Here is a 17,318-nt window from a genome sequence, read left to right on the forward strand (position 1 = left end):
GAGTGGTGCTGGGCTCCCAGCAGGGCACAGAGTGCAGGGCTGCAGCGTTCTGCTCAGCCCCATTCATTGCAGACCCACTCATTGGCTTTCACGCACTTCTGCTCTCCCCTGTATGCCGTGAAGAGCCGTGCCCTCCTGGCTCCATTAAGTGCTTAAGAGCTCCAGAACGAGTCGGCTAAAATACAGACGTACACATACACACATATCATACAAACCAATCCTCGTTTCCAGAATGAATTGGAAAAATAAAAATCAATCAACACAAACCCTCCCCAATTCTCAAAGCCCCCGGGTTTCCCCCTCCCCACACTGCAGCTCTCACATCCCAGCCCCGGACCGGGGGGGCTCCGAGCTCCCCTTCCCCTCCGCGCACCCCCCGTGCTCCCCGCTGCCGCTTTAAGGGCGCTGTCCGTGCCCGGCCCGGGGCCGAAGTCCGTCGGGGCTGCGGCGGTGCACCGGGGATGCAGCTCCGCTCCGGGCCGGGCGCTCTCGCCCCCCCTCTGCTCGCCCTCCCCGCGGTTCTCGGCCTCAACGGCGCTGCGGAGTTGGCGGAGTGAGTTCGGTGCGGGGCTGCACCGCTCCGAGCCGGGACGGAGCAACGGGCGGTGCGGGGAAACGTCGGGGGTTGGGACAACGCTGCGGACGCGGGGCGGTTTCGGGCTGCGGGGCGATGCCGAGGGGGTTCGGTGCTGCTCGGACCGAGGGTCGGGCTGCGGTTCGGGTGCGGGATGTTTGCTCTGCCCCGGCCGAGCCCGCAGAACGTCGACCTGGGCTCTCATCCCGCGGCTGCGTTGATGGTATCAGCGGATGCGGGGCGGCTCGGGTTCGTGGCACAACGCAGATTTGGGGTCGCCCACGGGCCGCCAATGGGGTCGGGGTGCTCAGAGCTCCCCCCTCGTAACGCCCATCCCGTCCAGCGCTGCTCCAGCGTGACCCCTCCGCTCACCTCCATATCCCCCCCCCCCGAGCCTCGGCCCCACAGCTCCCAAATCCCCACCCAGGGCCATCAAGGCGGGGTCGGTGCCTCTGCCCCACAACGGCCCCATCCTCACCCCCGACCCGGAGATGCAGCCCCGTTTCCCCCCCACCCCATCACACAGAGTGACACCTGACGGTGACCGGAGGAACCCTCCTTCGTGCTGCTCCACCACCGCTCTTGTATTTGAATTCTGAATTAATCATTCCATGGGAGTAATTAGTCATGTAGTAATTAATTATACACTACTAATAATGCACTTATGCGCTGACAGTTAAATCGTTTGATTGTTTTGGTGTTGATTTTATTTTTTTTTATGAGTATCCGTCGGGTTTGGATGCCCTGAATGTGCGGGTGGGGGGGGGTGAGGACAACCCCAGCCCCACTCAGAGCCGCTGTGATGCCCACCCCATAACCCACCCCTCCCCATCCCATCCCTGTCCCCGTCCCCGGCACAAAGCAAACGAGTCGGGGGTTTTTAGGGTTGTGATGGGAGTTTCCTACAGGGTGAGCTGTTGGCACACGGCGGTGCCTTTGTGCGCAGCGAGCGGCGCTTCCCCTGCTCCATTTCTTTGGTGCTGTGGTTAAAGGCGGGGGTGAAAGATGCCATAAGAAGACACGGGAGGCAGAAGAATTGGCTGGAGCAGACCTGTAGCTACCCCTGCTAATGCGATTCTCCCTGGTAGGGTAGCAGTGAGCTCAGGACGGGTTTCCCTGCAACTTCTTTGCACTCCTCAGACAAATCTGCAGTGTTTGGCTTCTCTTCTCACTGCCTGTTCATTTTATAATCAGCAAACTGGATGGGGGAGATGAGGCACAAAGGGACACGGGTCCCCCCCCTGCATAATCCCCCCCTCCTGTCCTACAGCAACCCACTGCTGCTGGTGGCCGTGCTGCTCCTTGCCGTGCTGCTCACCTTCATCTACTTTGCCAGTGCTGGGAGCTACTTCCAGGACCCCCTGTTCTGCGGTGAGTCCCAGGGCTCCCAGCACCCCCATTCTCCCCGTTGGGCAGTGGGGTCCCACACCGAGCCCTCCCTGCTGTTTCCTGCAGTGTTCGTGGTGTTCTCCTTTGTCTCTGCCATCGATCTGATCATCTCACTGGAGGAGGATGGCTTCATTTCGGGTTTTGCAGAGGTCTACGTCAGAGAGGTACAGCCCCATTGCAATGATTGGAGTGGCCAAAAGCAGCACACGACCCACCAGGACCCCTAAGGGGGGTGTGGGGGTAGGGAAGGTGCTCACCCCCACCTTGTGATATCTGCCATCTGCTCAGGGTGAGCCGTACCTGCGCACAGCACACGGCATCATGATCTGTTACTGGGATGGCATCGTGCACTACGGGCTGTACCTTGCCATGATCGCAGCCATGAGCCAGCGGTGAGCGGGGCCGGGGGGCTGGGGGTCGGGGGGAGCTGTGTGCTGAGGTCTCACCTCACTGCCTCTGCAGGAAGAGCTATAGGAGCCTGGGTCTCTTCTGGCTGGGCTCTCTGGTGATGAGCATCGTCGTCTTCCTGCTTGGGAACCTGATAGGTATGGGGTTGTGGGGGGGACACCAGCACCAACAGCACCCCACGGTGTTGCCCCAGGGATGAGTGCTGGGCATTGTGCTGTCCCCACTCCACGTTCACCTCCTCAGGTAAATACAGCTCCGACATCAGCGCTGCCTTCCTGCTCAATCTGCCCTACGTCCTCATCCCCATCTGGGCGGGCACGTGGCTCTTCCAGCAGCCCAGGGCTGTGCCGTGCCTCACAGCAGAGCAGGTGGGCACTGATGGGGCAGGGGCTGGGTGGCACTGACCGTGGGGCATCACCATGGGGCACAACCCAGCACCATCAGCAACCCTCATCTCCCCCCCAGACTGAACAGGAGCAGCGCAGGTGGCTGCACCAACGGCCCCACGACCTGGTGCTGGTGCTGGTCCTGCTTCTGATGGCTTCCTTCACCTTCTTCAGGGGGATGGTGAGTGCTGGGGGGCCAGATGTGCCACGGGGAGAGGGTGGGGAGGGCAGACTTTGCACTGGGGTGGGTTCCTTGCCACCCTTGGATCCACGCAGGTGGTGTTGGATTGCCCTGCTGACTCCTGCTTTGAGTACATCTACCAGCACGAGCCCTACCTGCGTGACCCCGTCGCCTACCCCAAAGTGCAGGTGAGTGTGGGCAGCAGGGACCCCTGTGCCACCCAGGACACAACGACTGCTCCGTCCCTCTGCTCACAGATGCTGATCTACCTGTTCTACGTCCTCCCTTTCCTCTGCCTCTGCATCTACGCTCTGCTGCGCCCAGGCTGCTCCTGGCTGCCCGACTGGAGCCTGGTGTTCGCTGGGGCTGTTGCACAGGTGAGGGCAAAGGAGCTGGGGGGGAAGGGGAGGTTGCAGGTGGGCACCCACCTTGCATCTGGAGCAGCTCCCAGAGCTGCCTCCGCAGCCCGATAATTAATTATTGCTCGGTGGATCTTAATGGAGCCGGGGATGAGTTTGCCAGAAATAGGCTGGAGCGAGCCTGCAGTCTATAGATAGGACGTGGGGCAGAGCAGCACCCCGCGGTGCCACCCCTTCCTCTGTCCCCAGGCGCAGTTCTCCCATCTGGGCTCCTCACTGCACTCCCGCACGCCCTTCCCATACCAGACCCCAGAAGACGTCTGGTGGATTTTCCTCATCACAAACGTCCTTTATGCGCTGGGGCCGCAGCTCCTCGCCCTCCGCTGCCTGCACAGCCCCGCGTTCTTCCTGCCCATCACCTCCAGCAGCCTGCAGGGGGGCAAGAAGCACCAGTGAGCTGCCAGCCCCCCCATGGGATGCTGCTGGGGAGGGGTCCCACGCGATGCTCTGATCCCCTCGGTGCCCCCCCGTGGTTCTGAGTGTGCTGGGGGGACCTGGCGGGCTCTGTGTGCGGCTGGGTGGCCTGGGGGGGGGTCTCACTGGTGGGAGCGATGGACCCCCCCCGAACCGCCCATGTTCTGGCTGTTGGGATGCAGAAGCATGGAGCACGCCACGGAAAAAAAAAAACTGTTTACAAAATAAAGGAGTTCGGGTCCGGCTTTGTAACACCGGTGTGTGTGCACTGTGTCCCTAGAGCAGCTATCCATGTCCCCACTCCCGTAAATTCCCCCACCCCACCCCCCCGGCCCGTGCTGCCCTTGCCTTGCCCTTGGTGCTGGGGATGCGGCGGGGAGGGGGGACTCTGCACGGAGCAGGGATGCATATGTGTGTGTGCGGGGCTGTGCACACGTGTGTAGAGCTGTGCAGACATGTAGGGGTGTGCACACGTGTAGGGATGCCCCGCGGGTGCCCGTTCACGTCCCGGCCGATCTGAGGGTCCCTATCCGTGCGCCCCCCCCCGTGCCGCCCTTGTTGTAAGGGACGGACCGAGGGGGGGTGTGGGTGGGAGGTCGCCCTGCCGAGCACCAGCCCCCCCCCAGCGGCCGCCCCGCCGTTTCCCCGCCCGCCTGGCGGTACCGGGGGTGCCGGTGCCGGTACCGGTGACCTTGGCAGCCGGCGGCCCTGCGCAGCGCCGGGAGCCGGGCAGGGCCGGGCCGCGCTCCCGGTGCCGCCCCCTGCGCGGAGCCGCACCGGCATCACCGGCAGCACCGGAGCTCTCCTGCGGTCGCCCCCCCCCCCGCTTCCCCCCGCCGCGGGCCGGCGCCGCACGGGTGCGCGGAGCCACGGTAAGTGCGGTACATCGCGGTACCGGCACCGCGTGCGGAGCAACTCGGTGGAGCCGGGGCTGAGAGGGGGGTTCTGGCCGTTTCCCCCCCGCGCTGCGCTGCTCCCCGCGTCCCGCAGCCCAGAAGCTCCCGCCGCAGTGCCCCGCACTGCAACACTGCACCGCACCGGGACCTCCACGGGTGGGGGGGGGAGGAAGGGAGGAGGGGTTGCACGGCACTGGGGTCTGCCCCCCGCCCCTCAGCCGCGCACCGACCCCGAGCACTGAGCGCCGGGAGGGGTCCGACGCCCGCGGGGGGGATTTGGGGCACGGGGGGATCGCAGCACCAGGGGGGAGGGGGGGACGGGGACGGGGACGCAGTGCGGAGTTGTGCCCAGAGAAAGGGATGTGGGTCAGCGGGAGCGGAGGGGGGGGGGGGGGGTGTCGGGCTGCAGCCCACCCTCGCGCCATCAGTTCAGTTTCCAGATGTGCCATAAATAACTCACGAGATCCGTCCCGCAGCGCGTGCCATGAAATATTCATCCCGGCTGTAACTGAGCGGGTGAAACGGAGTTCAGCGCTGCACAGCCTGGGGGTCCCCGCGGGGCATCCAGCCCCCACCCCGCAGCACTGCCAGAACAGGAGATGGGCACACTGTGACTGAGGGGAGGGGGGTGGGGGGGACTGCGGGGGTCCTGCAGGTGGGGCCCGACCTTTGTGGGGATGGGAGGTTGGATGTGATGCTTTCCCTGCGCTGCGGGGTTGGTGGGTGCTGATGGCTCTGCTCTCCCCCCAGATGTGTCCCCAGGGGCCCTGGGCTGCGCTGCTGCTGCTGGTGGGTGTCCTCGCCTCTGACACGCCGCCCAGCGCCAGGGGAAGGAAGAAGGTGGTCCACGTCCTGGGTGAGTGCTGGGGGGTCCATGGGGGGGGAGCAGGTGCCCCTCTGTAGCCTTTGGAGAGCGGGGTTTAATGCTCATGGAAGCACAACGGAGCTGTGCCGTGGCTTGCAAAGCTACCCCAAAAGTGGAATCCTTCCCAAAAGCCACTCCTGCCCATCCCTGAGCCAAACGGCCACCCTGCCCCACCACAGCTCCATCCCATCTGACTCTGCCATGGGGCAGCTTTGGGGACGAGGACCCCACTGAGCTCAGTGTCCCTTGCAGAGGGGGACAGCGGGGCCGTGGTGGTGCAGACAGCCCCAGGGAAGGTGGTGACACACCGGGGCGGCACCATCATCCTGCCCTGCCGCTACCACTACGACGTCTCGGCCCACGACCCCGACGAGATCCGCCTCAAATGGACCAAAGTGACGGAGCCAATGGCCTTCGTGGACGTCTTTGTGGCCCTGGGGAAGGCGAGGAGGGCGTTCGGCAGCTACCGCGGGCGCACGGCGCTGCAGGAGGACGGCTTTGGGGACGCCTCGCTCATCATCCGCAACGTCACCCTGCAGGACTACGGGCGCTACGAGTGCGAGGTGACCAACGAGCTGGAGGATGACACCGGCATGGTCAAGCTGGATCTCGAAGGTAGCGGCACGGCGCTGGATCTGATGGGAACGGGGACACGTGGGGACCGTCGGTGGCCACGTGTGCTGCGTGGGGTGACACAGCTCCTGGTGCCACATCGTCGGGCTCAGCTTTACGGCCGCTTGTTTGTCCCGGCATGTGCCGTGTTTTATTGCATCTGTTATTGGCTTTTATTGTTGCTCCAGGTTTACTCGCTGGCAGCTCGTAAAGGCCGGAGATAGATAGCGGCACGGCCTCGTAAAGCAGCAGGGGGGACCGGGGCGCGTGGCAGCATCGCTGCCGCACGTGGCTCAGAGCTGAGCTGTGGCACAGGCTGGAACAGCTGGGGATGCTGAGGAAAGGGGAAAAGCTTTGTTAGCCGTGCTGCATGCTCAGTGCACGCCTGCTGCAGGGGCTCAGCCCCGTGCCTGGATGCTCCGTATGGCATCGCGTCGGTGTGACCCCAACTTTGCTATGGGGTGAAGGGTGGATCACGGGTGACACCCTCACACCCCAGCCCCGCTCGCTGCCCCACAGGCGTCATTTTCCCCTACCATCCTCGCCTGGGCCGCTACACCCTGAACTTCCACGAGGCTCAGCAGGCGTGCCTGCAGCAGGATGGCATCCTGGCCTCACACGACCAGCTGCACCAGGCCTGGCTGGAGGGCATGGATTGGTGCAATGCAGGCTGGCTGCAGGACGGCTCCGTGCAGTACCCCATCTCACACCCACGGGAGGAGTGTGGCCGCAAGGACACACCGGTGGGTGTGCGCAACTACGGCTACCGGCACAAGGAGAGCGAGCACTACGATGCCTTCTGCTTCACCTCCAACCTCAACGGTGAGTGGGGAAACTGAGGCACTGGAGAGAGGTTCCCCATGGAGAGAAAGGGCTGTTCCCAGTCCTCTCCCTGTGCTGCAATGCCAGGGTCCTGATGGATGATGCCAGAGGTACCCAGCCCCAGGAAGTGGCTGCGCATCCCCATGTCACATCACGAGGGGTTTGGGAGTGGGGACCCCCATCCAGCACCGGGGTCCATCTGTGTGCCCCCATCACCCGCTGTTTGGGGCACTGACTCTCAGCCCAGCTCTGTGGGCTGAGCAGGGGATGGAGGTAATTGCAGCTGCGAGTGGCCCGGGTGATGGATGAGGCCGGGGCCAGGCAAGACAGATTGGAGCCGTGAGGGCTCTGGGGCTGTGTAAATTCCTCCTGGCTGGCAGGGCAGTGTGGGGGGGGCTCTGCGGATGTTTGTTTAATGGTGGCAGGCAGGATAAATAGCAGGCAGCACCGCCAGCACCAGCGGCACCGCGCAGCCCCGTAAATCTGCCTGTGCTGAGGGGGGCTCCCCATGGCTGGCCGTTTGTCTCCTCTATCCCTTCCAATGAGGATTGGGCTAGGGAGGCCCAGATCCCCCCCAGGGATGGATGTGAGGCTCACACCTCCTGGCAGCACCGCTCACCCCCATCTCCACCCAACGCTGGTGCCGCACCCCATCCCCAAACCCTTTTCTTTTCTGCACCCCCCCCGTCTTCCCCAGGCAAAGTCTACTTCCTGAAGACGTTCCGCAAGCTGAGCTACGCCGAGGCAGTACAGGCCTGCAAGAACAACGGGGCGGCCGTGGCCAAAGTGGGGCAGCTGTATGCTGCCTGGAAGATCCAACTGCTGGACCGCTGCGAGGCGGGCTGGCTGGAGGACGGCAGCATCCGTTACCCCATCGTCAACCCACGGGCACGCTGCGGTGGCCGGGAGCCTGGAGTGCGCAACTTGGGTTTCCCGGACAAGAAGTACAAGCTTTTTGGAGTGTACTGCTTTAAAAAGGCTGGTGATGCTCCTCCTGAGAAGAAGAAGGGTGAGGGGCATCCCAACCGTGTGTGATGCGGTGCTGGGGTTCCCCACGAGGCTCCCCCAGCCCTGCATGGCTGCGGAGCATCCTTGGACTCCGCTGGGAGCCCCCAGGGTTGGGGCTGTGCACGTGGAACTGGAAGAGCTCAGGTGATGCCAGCGGGTGCTGTGCTGTGCCCGGGCCCTGTGATGCCTGGGGGGAAACTGAGGCACCTGGAGAGAAAGCACTGAGCTGCCTGGGCAGGAAAATCCAGCACCAACCTGGCAGAGCCCATCTGAAGTCATCGCTTAGAATTCAGCGCATTGCATGTGCAAAAAGCCTGGCCGGAGCAACGCAGGACTGAACCCCCGCGTCCTTGTGCTCTCCAGCTCTGCGCTGGGACCAACCCCACCTCGGGGTGCTGCAGGTAACACAGCAGGGGGGGCACAGCCCCAAAATCTGGCACCAATGCAGGTGGTGCCCACTCGGGGCAGCAGCCTCTCGCCCTCGCGCTTGGCTTAGTGCAGAAGCTGCCCAGAGCTGCCTGCCCACCCCGGCCAGGGGCAGCAATGGGTGTCATGCAGCCACAGTGCTGTGAGCTGGACTTAGATGAAATAAAAGCTTCAGCTGCTTCGGAGAGCTGAGCCGGGCTCACGTGTCTCCTTGTCCTGGTGCCTGCTGGCAAGGGCAGCAAAAGGGACCCTGGGGTGCACAGAACCGTGGGACAGCACTCACCCCACCTCCCACCCAACTGAACATCGCTCGTGGTTTCTCTCTGTACCCAAAGTCCTGGTCCAGAAGAACTGGGCATGTTTCAGGGTTTCCCCAGCAGCATCCCTACAGCATCTCTACTGCATCCCATCCCCACTGACAGATCAGGACCAGCCCCAAGCGTGGGGAGCAGCACCGCAGCAGCACAGTGCCAGCAGTGACCCCTGAGCCACTGTGGGCACAGCAGGGCATGGGCTGGGGACCCCATGTCCCCCACACGGGGGGCACAGCAGCGCCTTCTGTGCTGGGCACAGCTGAGCACAGTGCATCCATCACCTTCACGGCCCTTCCAGCACTGATGACAACAAACAGCTGCCAGGAGGTGACACGTGTGGCTGCTGGGAACGCAGGAAGGGAACTGGGGGCCACCAGAGCCCCAGGTGATGCTGTCACACGGTGACGGATGGCAGTGGGGCAGTGACACAGCCCTGGTGTGAAGGAGGGTCATGTTGGATAAAACCAATTTAGCAATGAAAGGATGCAGATGGAGAGCACCAGGCAGGGAGCGCATCCCACCTCCACGAGGTCCCCACACCCGCAGTCTCCCCAGCGAAGCACAGGCTCGGAGCTGCTCAACTGTTAAAAAAATTTATTAAAATGTCCAGCAGTACAGAAACGCAGAGTCAGAAATGCCACGGAAGAGGGGAGGGGGTACGGGACACTGCAGTCACATCGCAAACAGCAGAGATCAGAAAGCGCCATACACACACACGCCAACTCCAACGGGGAACCGACAATGAACGGAAAAAAGGGAAATCCAACCCCAAAATCCAGCCCAGAGGGTCCCACAGGGCGGGACAGGGACCCCGTGCTGGCTGTGGGGACATTGGTGGGGCAGGAAGACGGGGGGGGGCTGTTAAAAAACCGGAGCCCCCCACGGGGCAGTGGGGTGATGGGTGGGGGCTGCTGCGTGTCCCCCCCACAGCCTGGAGGGGAGCAGAGCCCAGGGGGCCATCGGCCGCCATGGGGCAGCCCCCCCAGGACCCAGCGGGGATTTCGGGATCCCCATGCAGGGTCAGGGGCTCGACCCTGGGGTGGGGCATGCAGGGGGGGGCTGGGGACGCACACGCAGCCGCCCCCGCTGGGTCCTATTCCCTACGGGGCCGGGCATCCTAGGAGCTAAAGCAAAGAGGGTTATAAAAGAGGTGTGGGGGGTGGGCTGGAGGGGGTCAGGGGACGTCACCACGTCCCGTCCCACGGACGGCTGTTCCTGGGGTGCCTGGGGACCGCACACTCGCTGCCTCCCCGGCCCTAAAAGTAGTGGCCCTCCTCCATCCAGTCCAGCCGGAGGTGCTTGCGGTGTTTTCGCCGCTCCTTGCGGGGTTTGTGGTGGTGGTGCTGGTGGTGAGGGTGGCTGTGGCGGTGCCGGTGGTGCCGCCGTGCCCGGTGCGACCGCCTGGCTAACGGGGGGCAAAGAGCGGCAACGTGGGGGGGTCAGGGAGCCCCCATCCCTACAGCCCACCCCCCAACCTTCTCCCCCCAGACCCCACTAACGTTTTGTGCAGAGCAGTTTGGGCCGGTCCCACTTGCCATTGCTGTGGCACCTGATGGTGGGGACGTGGCGCTGGGTGAAGCCCTCCTCACACTGGTAGCGCACGCTCGAGTGGATGCTGTACCTCTCCTTCTTCTTCCCCACGAGGAACGCGTTCTCCACCTCCGGGGGGGGACCACAAAGCACTGGGGGGGGGGACAGAGACCCATCAGTCCCCACCCTGACCCTTGGTATCGGCAGGGGACGTGGAGACAAGGGGACACAGAGACATGGAGACATGGGGACAAGGGGACACGGGGACACCCCACACCCGCCATGGTCTTAGGACAAATCCCATCCCATCCCATTGGTGCTGCAGTGAGGTGTTCCTGAGGATTTACGGAGGTAATTAATTGCCCTATTGGGGAGTGCGCATCGTTCCGTGCGGCCGCGGGAGCAGGAGAAGCGCTCCCAGCGAACAGCTGGAGGTTAATATAACTTTCAAGATAAGGAATGAGAGCTTAATAGTTTTAATGGTGGCAAATTAAGCAAATTAAAGTGGAGAGGGAAGAATTAACTACAGGGGAAGAAAAAATAATGGAGATTAAGGGGAGCTGCTCGAGTTTTCTTCGGGAGAGGTTTCCTGAGGATGAAGAGGTGCCAGGAGGCTGCAGGATGGGGATGCAGGATAGGGAGGCTGCCATGGGGAGGCTGGGGACCATGGGATGGGGATGCTGTGGGATAGGGGTGCTGGGATGGGGAGGCAGGGGCCATGGGATGGGGATGCTGTGGGATGAAGGATGGGGCTGCTGCAGGGTGCGAGATGAGGATGCTGGGGGATTTGGGACGGGGATGCCGGAGGCTGAAGGATGGGAGCAATACCTGTGCCTTTCTTGCAGATGTAGGGCAGGTTGTAGTTGCAGGGCACGTCGTTCCACTTGCCGATCTCGTGGGAAACCAACACCACGCAGTCCTCACCGCCCGCAAAGAAGTTGTCGGGTTGGTTCTCCCTCCAGTTCTCATATTGCTGGTGGGAAACAGGGGAGGCTGAGAGCACCCGCACCCCACATCCCCCACCCCACGAGGAGCCACCCCATGGGTCTCACCAGGCCAGTGTTGTCCGTCCATTGGAAGTCCTGCTCCACAATCCTATCGTTGAGCCCGATCCAGGTGTTCTCATGCCCAAAACCTGGCAAGAAAAGCATCAGAGGCGGCCCCAAGCACCGGCATCCACAGGGTTGGGGAGCACCCGGGGGTGCTGCTGCTCCCTTCCCCCTCCTCCTCCCCACAACGTGCCCATACTGTTGATGAAGCCGTGCTCCTCCTGTGAGTGGATGCTGGTGAGGTGCCCGGCGCGCCGGCGGCAGTCGCGCTCTGCGTCCTCCCAGGAGCGCCGCCGGGAGAAGTAGCGGTAGCAGTGGCCCTGGAACTTGTGCCAGTTGTGGTCACAGCCCTCCGTGTCTGCGGGGATGCGGGGACACCAGGGGTGGGGAGAGGGACGGGCACCACGCGGGGTGTATGGGGGCTCCTGGGTTCAGATCCCCACCCCACTATGGGGCAGGGCTGGGGGTCTGGGGGCTGCTCTCCCTCATGCCACCCTCCCCACCTTTTTCACAGCGGCTGCCACCATAGCTGGGCAGGCAGAGGCAGACGAAGGCGTTGACCTCATCGATGCAGGTGCCGCCGTTCTGGCAGGGGCTTGACAGGCAGTCATCGATGTCTGCGGGGATGGAGAGGGGCTGCAGGCACGCTGAGACCCCCGGCACCCCCTGCCCTCCCCATCCCCATCCCCATCCCCCATCATGGCACGGCCGTCCGCTCACCGATCTCACAGTTCTCCCCAGTGAAGCCCGGGGCGCAGCTGCAGCCGCAGACGGAGCCGTTGGCGTGGCACGTCCCGCCGTGCAGACAGGGGTTGGTCTGGCATGGGTCAGCTGGAGCTGTGGGGTGGGAGTGGTGTCAGTGGGGCACTTCACCCAGCCCACCCCACCGACAGCCCCACGAGGCAGGATGCCCACCCGGCTCCTTGGTGGCACAGTGGGGACAGTGCGGCCCCACGGCAGTCATTACTGAGGTGCTTCCACCTCTCAGTGCCTCTAAACTTGAAACCTTCAACTTTTTGCAGACACTAAAGGCTGCGTGTGCTGAACGCCCTCAGCCAGGAGTCACCTCACTTGCTATTATTATTAGCGACCGCAAATATTAAATATTTAGGAGGATGCTTTTCTGGCTCACGTTCATAGCTCAGCTCACTTTGAAAAACCCATCAGAGCCAGTGAAAGTCCCCACCAAACCCCACGATTTGGACACCTCTGCCTTAAACCCAACCCCGGCTCCCTGTGCCCCGTGCTCACCATGCTGGCTGCTGTTGCTGCTGTCTGCCCACACCAGCAGCTCCTGCTCCTCCAGCACGGGCTCCTCGCCGCTCCCACTGTCGGCATCCAGCAGCAAAGCCCCCCCTGCCCCCCCCGGCGTGGTGGGCTCAAAGAGCGGTCCTGCACTCGGGGCTTCATGCCCATCTGGCACCCATGGGTGGGGGGCGGTGGGTGACGGCCAGTGGGTGTCAGGGGGTGCTGGGGGGTGGGTGGCTGTACTGGTAGGGGGTTTGTTCTTTGCCTCCTCTGAGGTGTCCTCCTCGCTGGGGCTGGGGGGCCATTGGGGTTCTGGGGGGTGTGGGGGATACTCCTCTCCTTCCAGCCCTGGCTCAGAGGGGTTTGGGTGCTGTGGGGCGGCTGTAGGGCCGTCCCCCAGCCGCCCGCTGCCCTCCGATGGCCACTCGGAGCCCAACCGTGGGGTCACCTCGCTGTCTGTAGGGGAAGCTGAGGGGACATCTGGAGCCACTGCGTTGATGGCTGCTTCGTCCTGCAGCCCCGTCCCCATATCCAGGTGCTCACGGGTGGGTTCAGCCCCCATTTCAAGTGCCCCTTGGGGATCTGTGGGGCTCAGCCTGCTCTGCGGATGGGGAGAAGATGCTGCAGTGGGGCTGGGGCTGCCAGGGAGCCCCATGGGTGGGAGGACAAAGGTCACCGCCTTCCTCTGCCGCTCCAATGAGCCATCACCCAGGGCCCCACCGCTGTCACTGCTGGGCTGTGCAGCTGTTCCGGGGCCCTCAGCCACCAGTGGGGCTGGGGGCAGTGGGGGCCACGGAGGGATGGGGCTGTCATCCTCCTTGGGGGCAGCATCCCCAGAGAAGTCCTCGGTGACATCTGCAGGTGGCTGAGGAGAGTCACCGCGGGGCTGAGCCCCCCCAGTGCTGACGTCCTGGTGGTGGGAAGGGTCACTGGGAGCCATGGGAGTGGGTGGGGATGATGGCAGGGATGTCCGTGTGGGGTCCCCGGGACCATGTGGGGCTGTAGAGGGGCTCCACTGCGGTAAACCCCTCTGGGAGGGAGGCACAGGGATGGTGGATGGTGCCAACAGCTCTGCAAAAGATAGAGCGCTGTGGGGTCCCCTGGGTGGGGTGGCTGCACACCAACGCCACCCCCCCACCCTGGGCATCACTTACTGTGGCCAATCTCCTCCACCTCGTTGGAGAGTGGATAGGGACCTCCTCTATGGGGGCTCTCAGCACTGGGACGGGTGATGCTCCACGTCTCTACTGCGTTGGCTGCAGCCCCCTTCACCTCCAGGGCCAGGATGGGGGCCTGGGTGACTGTCCCCACTGGGTCCCCAGCCACTGTGTGGTCATCAACCACTGTGGGGTCCTGGGCCACCGAGGGGTCCTGGCTCTGCTGCTGCAGCTGGAAGTAGCGCCCATTCAGCCCAGCGTAGCTGCTCTGTTTTGGGGTGCTGGGGGTTTCTGCTGCCACAATGGGGACCGTCCCCAAAGCTGGTGGTGCTGGTGGTGAGCTGGTGATCTCCTGGGCTGGACTTTGGGTCTGTGGATGGAGGGTGAACAGGGGTTCCATGGGGTCAGGGAATTCTCGCAGTGCCGGCGCCGGGCTGCTGCCAAACAGCTCCTGTGTGGAGCCCCGTGGTGCCTGGTCCACTGCATTGAGGGCTTCATCCTCAAGCGGCCACACCGATGAGGATGGAGAGGATGAAGAGGCCGTAATGCTGCCCCCGGGGATGTCACCACGCCACGCTGCTGTCACACTGCTTGCCAACTGCAACTGCTCGTCCTCAGCACCACTGGGCCCTGCAGCCCCCAGCTGCCGCAGGACACCGGCACGTGGGCTGTCCCCAGAGGTGGCCATGTCCTCACGCTCCACCAGCACGTTGTCACTGCCCAGCGGCTCCTGTTCCCTCTGCTCCGCAGTAGAATCAGGAGCACCTGCCACGTCCCCTGCAGGGATGGGGGATGAGGGTGAGCTGCTGTCTGTCACACGGCGGTGGCCCCGAGGCCCATCCTTGTTACCTTTATAGCAGTACGCATCGAATTTGGAGGTGGGTGGGGGGAAACCCGTGCGGTTGGGGAAGCGGTAGAGAGTCCTGACGCCCGGCGCCTCACCACCACACTTCCTGCGTGGAGCCAGGATGGGGTACCTCACGCTGCCATCTGCCAGCCAGCCCGGGTCGCACTGGTCCAGACCCTCACGCCAGGCCAGGTACAGCTGCCCCGTGGTGGCCAACGCAGCCCCACGGCCCCAGCAATGCCTCCGTGCCCCCGACAAGGTGAAGCGCCCTGGGGCCGTGGCATAGAACACCTTCCCTGCAAGAGAGCACGGCGCGTTGGACGGCCGTCCCCATCCCCGCGGTGGCACCAAGGGATGTCCCACGCATCACCCACTGCTCCTTGCCTTGCAGCTCCCGTGCGTAGCAGTAGACATCGTACAGCTCACCAGGCTCCCTCTGCCCGTAGCTGCGCACCCCGGGGAGGCTGTTGCGGTCCCCATAGCAGCCGGGTCGGGACAGTGTGATGGGGTACCTGCGGGACAGGCTGTGCTGGGTGCCCGGCTCTGTGCCAGCAGTGATGAGGTGTGCCCGTGCCACGCACTTACCGCACGCTCTGGTCGGCCAGCCAGCCTGCATCACAGTTGTCATAGCCGTCCTCAAAAGCAGCCTGCAGGTGCTGGGGAGAGGCGATGATGGCTGAGTTGTCCATGCAGGCACGGCGGGCAGCAGCGAAGGTCAGCGCATAGCGAGCGCCCGCGGGGCGGTAGTGGAAGACAACACCTGGAAAGGAGCAGTGCTGCTCACACGGTGGGCTGGGTATGAGGGCACACAGCTTGCAGAAGAGGGCTGTGAATCTTTCACATGCAAGATTTGCATGGGGTGCACAGCTCACAGGGAGCGCACAGCACAGAATCACCAAGGTTGGTAAAGACCTCCAAGGTCACCCAGTCCAACCATCCACCTACCACCACTATTTCCCCACTAAAGCATATCAGTACAACATCTAACCATGCACAGCTTGCATATGGTGCACAACTCACATACAGTGCACAGCTTGTAGGGTGTGCACGGCTTGCATGGCTGCACAGCTCAGGGGGAGCTGACAGCATGCACAGCTTGCAGAGGACACACAGAGTGCACTGCTCACATAGGGTACACAGCTTGTAGGGTGTGCATGGCTTGCATGAGGTGAATGGCTCACAGCATGCACAGCTTGCAGAGGATGCACCCTACAGCTCACACAGGACACACGGCTCATCAGATACGTGCTATTCACATGCATCCCATGCATCCCCTATAAGCCACACGTGCTGCGTGTTGCTTGTAGGGCATCCAAGGGGTGCGTGGCTCACGGGGACCGCACAACTCAGACAGGGTGCAGGACTCACAGCTGCCCTGCAGCCCCCCCAACTCACCCATCACCTCGAGGGGCAGCAGGTCCTGCTCATCATCGATGCCAGCCACCACCTCGCAGCGGTACAGCCCCGCATCGCTGGCGCGGGCAGCACGCAGCAGCAGTGTCCCGTTGTAGCGGTCACGGGCGTAGCCAGGGAGGGACACGCGACCCTCGTAGGCTTTCACCACCTTCACCACGTTGTCCTTGGCCACCAAGATGGGGACGTCCTCCCGCTGCCCGCTGGCCGAGCGCACCTTGCTCCATTTGACACGAGGGGGGTCCGGGGGCTCGTTGGGACCCAGCGAGGCGGAGGGATGCAGCAGGAAGAGGCAGGGCAGCGCCACGGGCTCCCCCAGCCCCACTCGCACCGCCTGGTGCTGCACCCGGCTGATGTGGATCACCTTCCCATCGTCCTGGGAGCCTGTGGGGAGAGGTGTGGGGCACCACGGGGGTGGGCTGCAAAATGGGGCACTGAGAGGGGCTGCTCCTTCCCTGCACTGCCATTCAGTGGCACCAGGGGAAGCCACCCTCAAGCTGGGAGAAAGTGTGGCAGCGATTCCTAGGTTCATAGAATCAGTGAGGTTGGAAAAGACCTCCATCCTCCTCCTGCACTAATCCTGCTCGGCCTGGCCACGCTCCCATAAATCCCATCACTCTCAGTTCCCCCCGGGGTCATGCAGGATGCTCCCCGCAGTGCTGAGCCAGTTGGGGATGGTCACTAATCCTGGTGCTGCTCTCCACTGCCTTCCCACCCCGCAAAGCTTCACCCCGAGCCCATTCCTGCCTCGGGGGTGCAGGAGGGTCAGAAAGCTCCACAGCAATGGAATGCTGCTGTGTCCCTGCCGTGAGGGATGGGGACATGGGTGGCCTGCTGCTGGGGGCGGGGGGGGAAGGTGGGGATGCAAAGCAGACCCAGAGATGCACAAAGCCAGCTATGGGGGTTGGCTCAGAGGGGGGTGCCAAGCAACGGGATTAAGGGTTTAAGGGATCCCAGCGCGGGGGGAGCATGGCCACCCGGGGGGCTTTTCCTTCACTAATCCCCTGCCGACCCTTCTTCATCCCACTGCGGGGCTGAGGCACAGTGTGGGCACCGTGCAGCCCCAACCCCCACCGAGCTGCTGCTTCTCCCTGTAAGTATTCCTTATTGCTGGTCGTTCCCTGCTTGCTGCCACTGCTGCTAATTGTTGCAGGCTCATCATCCCCAGCCACTGAGTGCTGGCGACTCGAGATGACTCCCTGCTCCTCTCCCAGCCCTGCTCCTCCTCACCCTACAGCCAAGGGGGAGTGGGACAGCACCCATCCCCGCATTCCACTTACCCAGCACAGCGATGGGGAGCAGGGTGAGCCCAAGCAGGAGCCAGCAGCCGGCATCCCCCATCACATGGACCATCCTTAAC

The 17,318-nt window shown here is 63.4% G+C and overlaps 3 protein-coding genes across 5 annotated transcripts; 2 read left to right on the forward strand and 1 right to left on the reverse strand.

The window, feature by feature from the left end:
* The first annotated feature begins 437 nt into the window (after positions 1 to 437).
* Positions 438 to 3,969, forward strand: TM6SF2 (transmembrane 6 superfamily member 2). Of its 2 annotated transcripts, none has more exons than XM_090125918.1 (10): positions 438 to 553; positions 1,845 to 1,945; positions 2,030 to 2,127; positions 2,252 to 2,355; positions 2,426 to 2,508; positions 2,615 to 2,739; positions 2,837 to 2,938; positions 3,034 to 3,126; positions 3,196 to 3,315; positions 3,547 to 3,969. In XM_090125918.1, the coding sequence occupies exons 1-10, from the start codon at positions 462 to 464 to the stop codon at positions 3,751 to 3,753; spliced, it is 1,125 nt and encodes a 374-aa protein (XP_089982044.1). In that variant the 5' UTR covers positions 438 to 461; the 3' UTR covers positions 3,754 to 3,969. The 2 variants fall into 2 exon arrangements, with proteins under 2 accessions (XP_089982044.1, XP_089982045.1); XM_090125919.1 differs by having other exon boundaries at positions 3,263 to 3,315.
* Positions 3,970 to 4,543: 574 nt separating this feature from the next.
* HAPLN4 (hyaluronan and proteoglycan link protein 4) lies at positions 4,544 to 8,571 on the forward strand. Its single transcript, XM_031604129.2, has 5 exons — positions 4,544 to 4,643; positions 5,418 to 5,523; positions 5,785 to 6,147; positions 6,664 to 6,966; positions 7,664 to 8,571. Exons 2-5 carry the CDS (start codon positions 5,418 to 5,420, stop codon positions 7,999 to 8,001), a joined length of 1,110 nt encoding a protein of 369 aa, XP_031459989.1. The 5' UTR covers positions 4,544 to 4,643; the 3' UTR covers positions 8,002 to 8,571.
* A 1,210-nt stretch (positions 8,572 to 9,781) lies between these two features.
* On the reverse strand, positions 9,782 to 17,318 carry NCAN (neurocan). Of its 2 annotated transcripts, none has more exons than XM_090125916.1 (14): positions 17,239 to 17,318; positions 15,941 to 16,342; positions 15,131 to 15,305; positions 14,930 to 15,057; positions 14,548 to 14,841; positions 13,696 to 14,475; positions 12,545 to 13,612; positions 12,014 to 12,130; positions 11,797 to 11,910; positions 11,493 to 11,651; positions 11,297 to 11,379; positions 11,073 to 11,217; positions 10,214 to 10,396; positions 9,782 to 10,115 (listed from the first exon to the last, which is right to left on the reverse strand). In XM_090125916.1, the coding sequence occupies exons 1-14, from the start codon at positions 17,309 to 17,311 to the stop codon at positions 9,889 to 9,891; spliced, it is 3,948 nt and encodes a 1,315-aa protein (XP_089982042.1). In that variant the 5' UTR covers positions 17,312 to 17,318; the 3' UTR covers positions 9,782 to 9,888. The 2 variants fall into 2 exon arrangements, with proteins under 2 accessions (XP_089982042.1, XP_031460010.2); XM_031604150.2 differs by having other exon boundaries at positions 9,831 to 10,119.

The sequence above is a fragment of the Phasianus colchicus genome, chromosome 28 (genome assembly GCF_987193195.1).
Source record: "Phasianus colchicus chromosome 28, bPhaCol1.hap1.1, whole genome shotgun sequence".
Classification (NCBI taxonomy): domain Eukaryota; kingdom Metazoa; phylum Chordata; class Aves; order Galliformes; family Phasianidae; genus Phasianus; species Phasianus colchicus.

Coding starts and splice junctions, on each gene's coding strand:
- TM6SF2 (XM_090125918.1), top strand. CDS start 462: ATGCAGCTCCGCTCCGGGCCGGGCGCTCTCGCCCCCCCTCTGCTCGCC. Junction 2,509..2,614: donor CCTGCTTGGGAACCTGATAG/GTATGGGGTTGT, acceptor TCACCTCCTCAG/GTAAATACAGCTCCGACATC. Junction 3,316..3,546: donor TCGCTGGGGCTGTTGCACAG/GTGAGGGCAAAG, acceptor CTCTGTCCCCAG/GCGCAGTTCTCCCATCTGGG.
- NCAN (XM_090125916.1), bottom strand. CDS start 17,311: ATGGTCCATGTGATGGGGGATGCCGGCTGCTGGCTCCTGCTTGGGCTC. Junction 16,343..17,238: donor GCTCCCCATCGCTGTGCTGG/GTAAGTGGAATG, acceptor CTCTCCCCACAG/GCTCCCAGGACGATGGGAAG. Junction 15,306..15,940: donor GCTGCCCCTCGAGGTGATGG/GTGAGTTGGGGG, acceptor GCTCCTTTCCAG/GTGTTGTCTTCCACTACCGC.
- HAPLN4 (XM_031604129.2), top strand. CDS start 5,418: ATGTGTCCCCAGGGGCCCTGGGCTGCGCTGCTGCTGCTGGTGGGTGTC. Junction 5,524..5,784: donor GAAGGTGGTCCACGTCCTGG/GTGAGTGCTGGG, acceptor TGTCCCTTGCAG/AGGGGGACAGCGGGGCCGTG. Junction 6,967..7,663: donor CTTCACCTCCAACCTCAACG/GTGAGTGGGGAA, acceptor CGTCTTCCCCAG/GCAAAGTCTACTTCCTGAAG.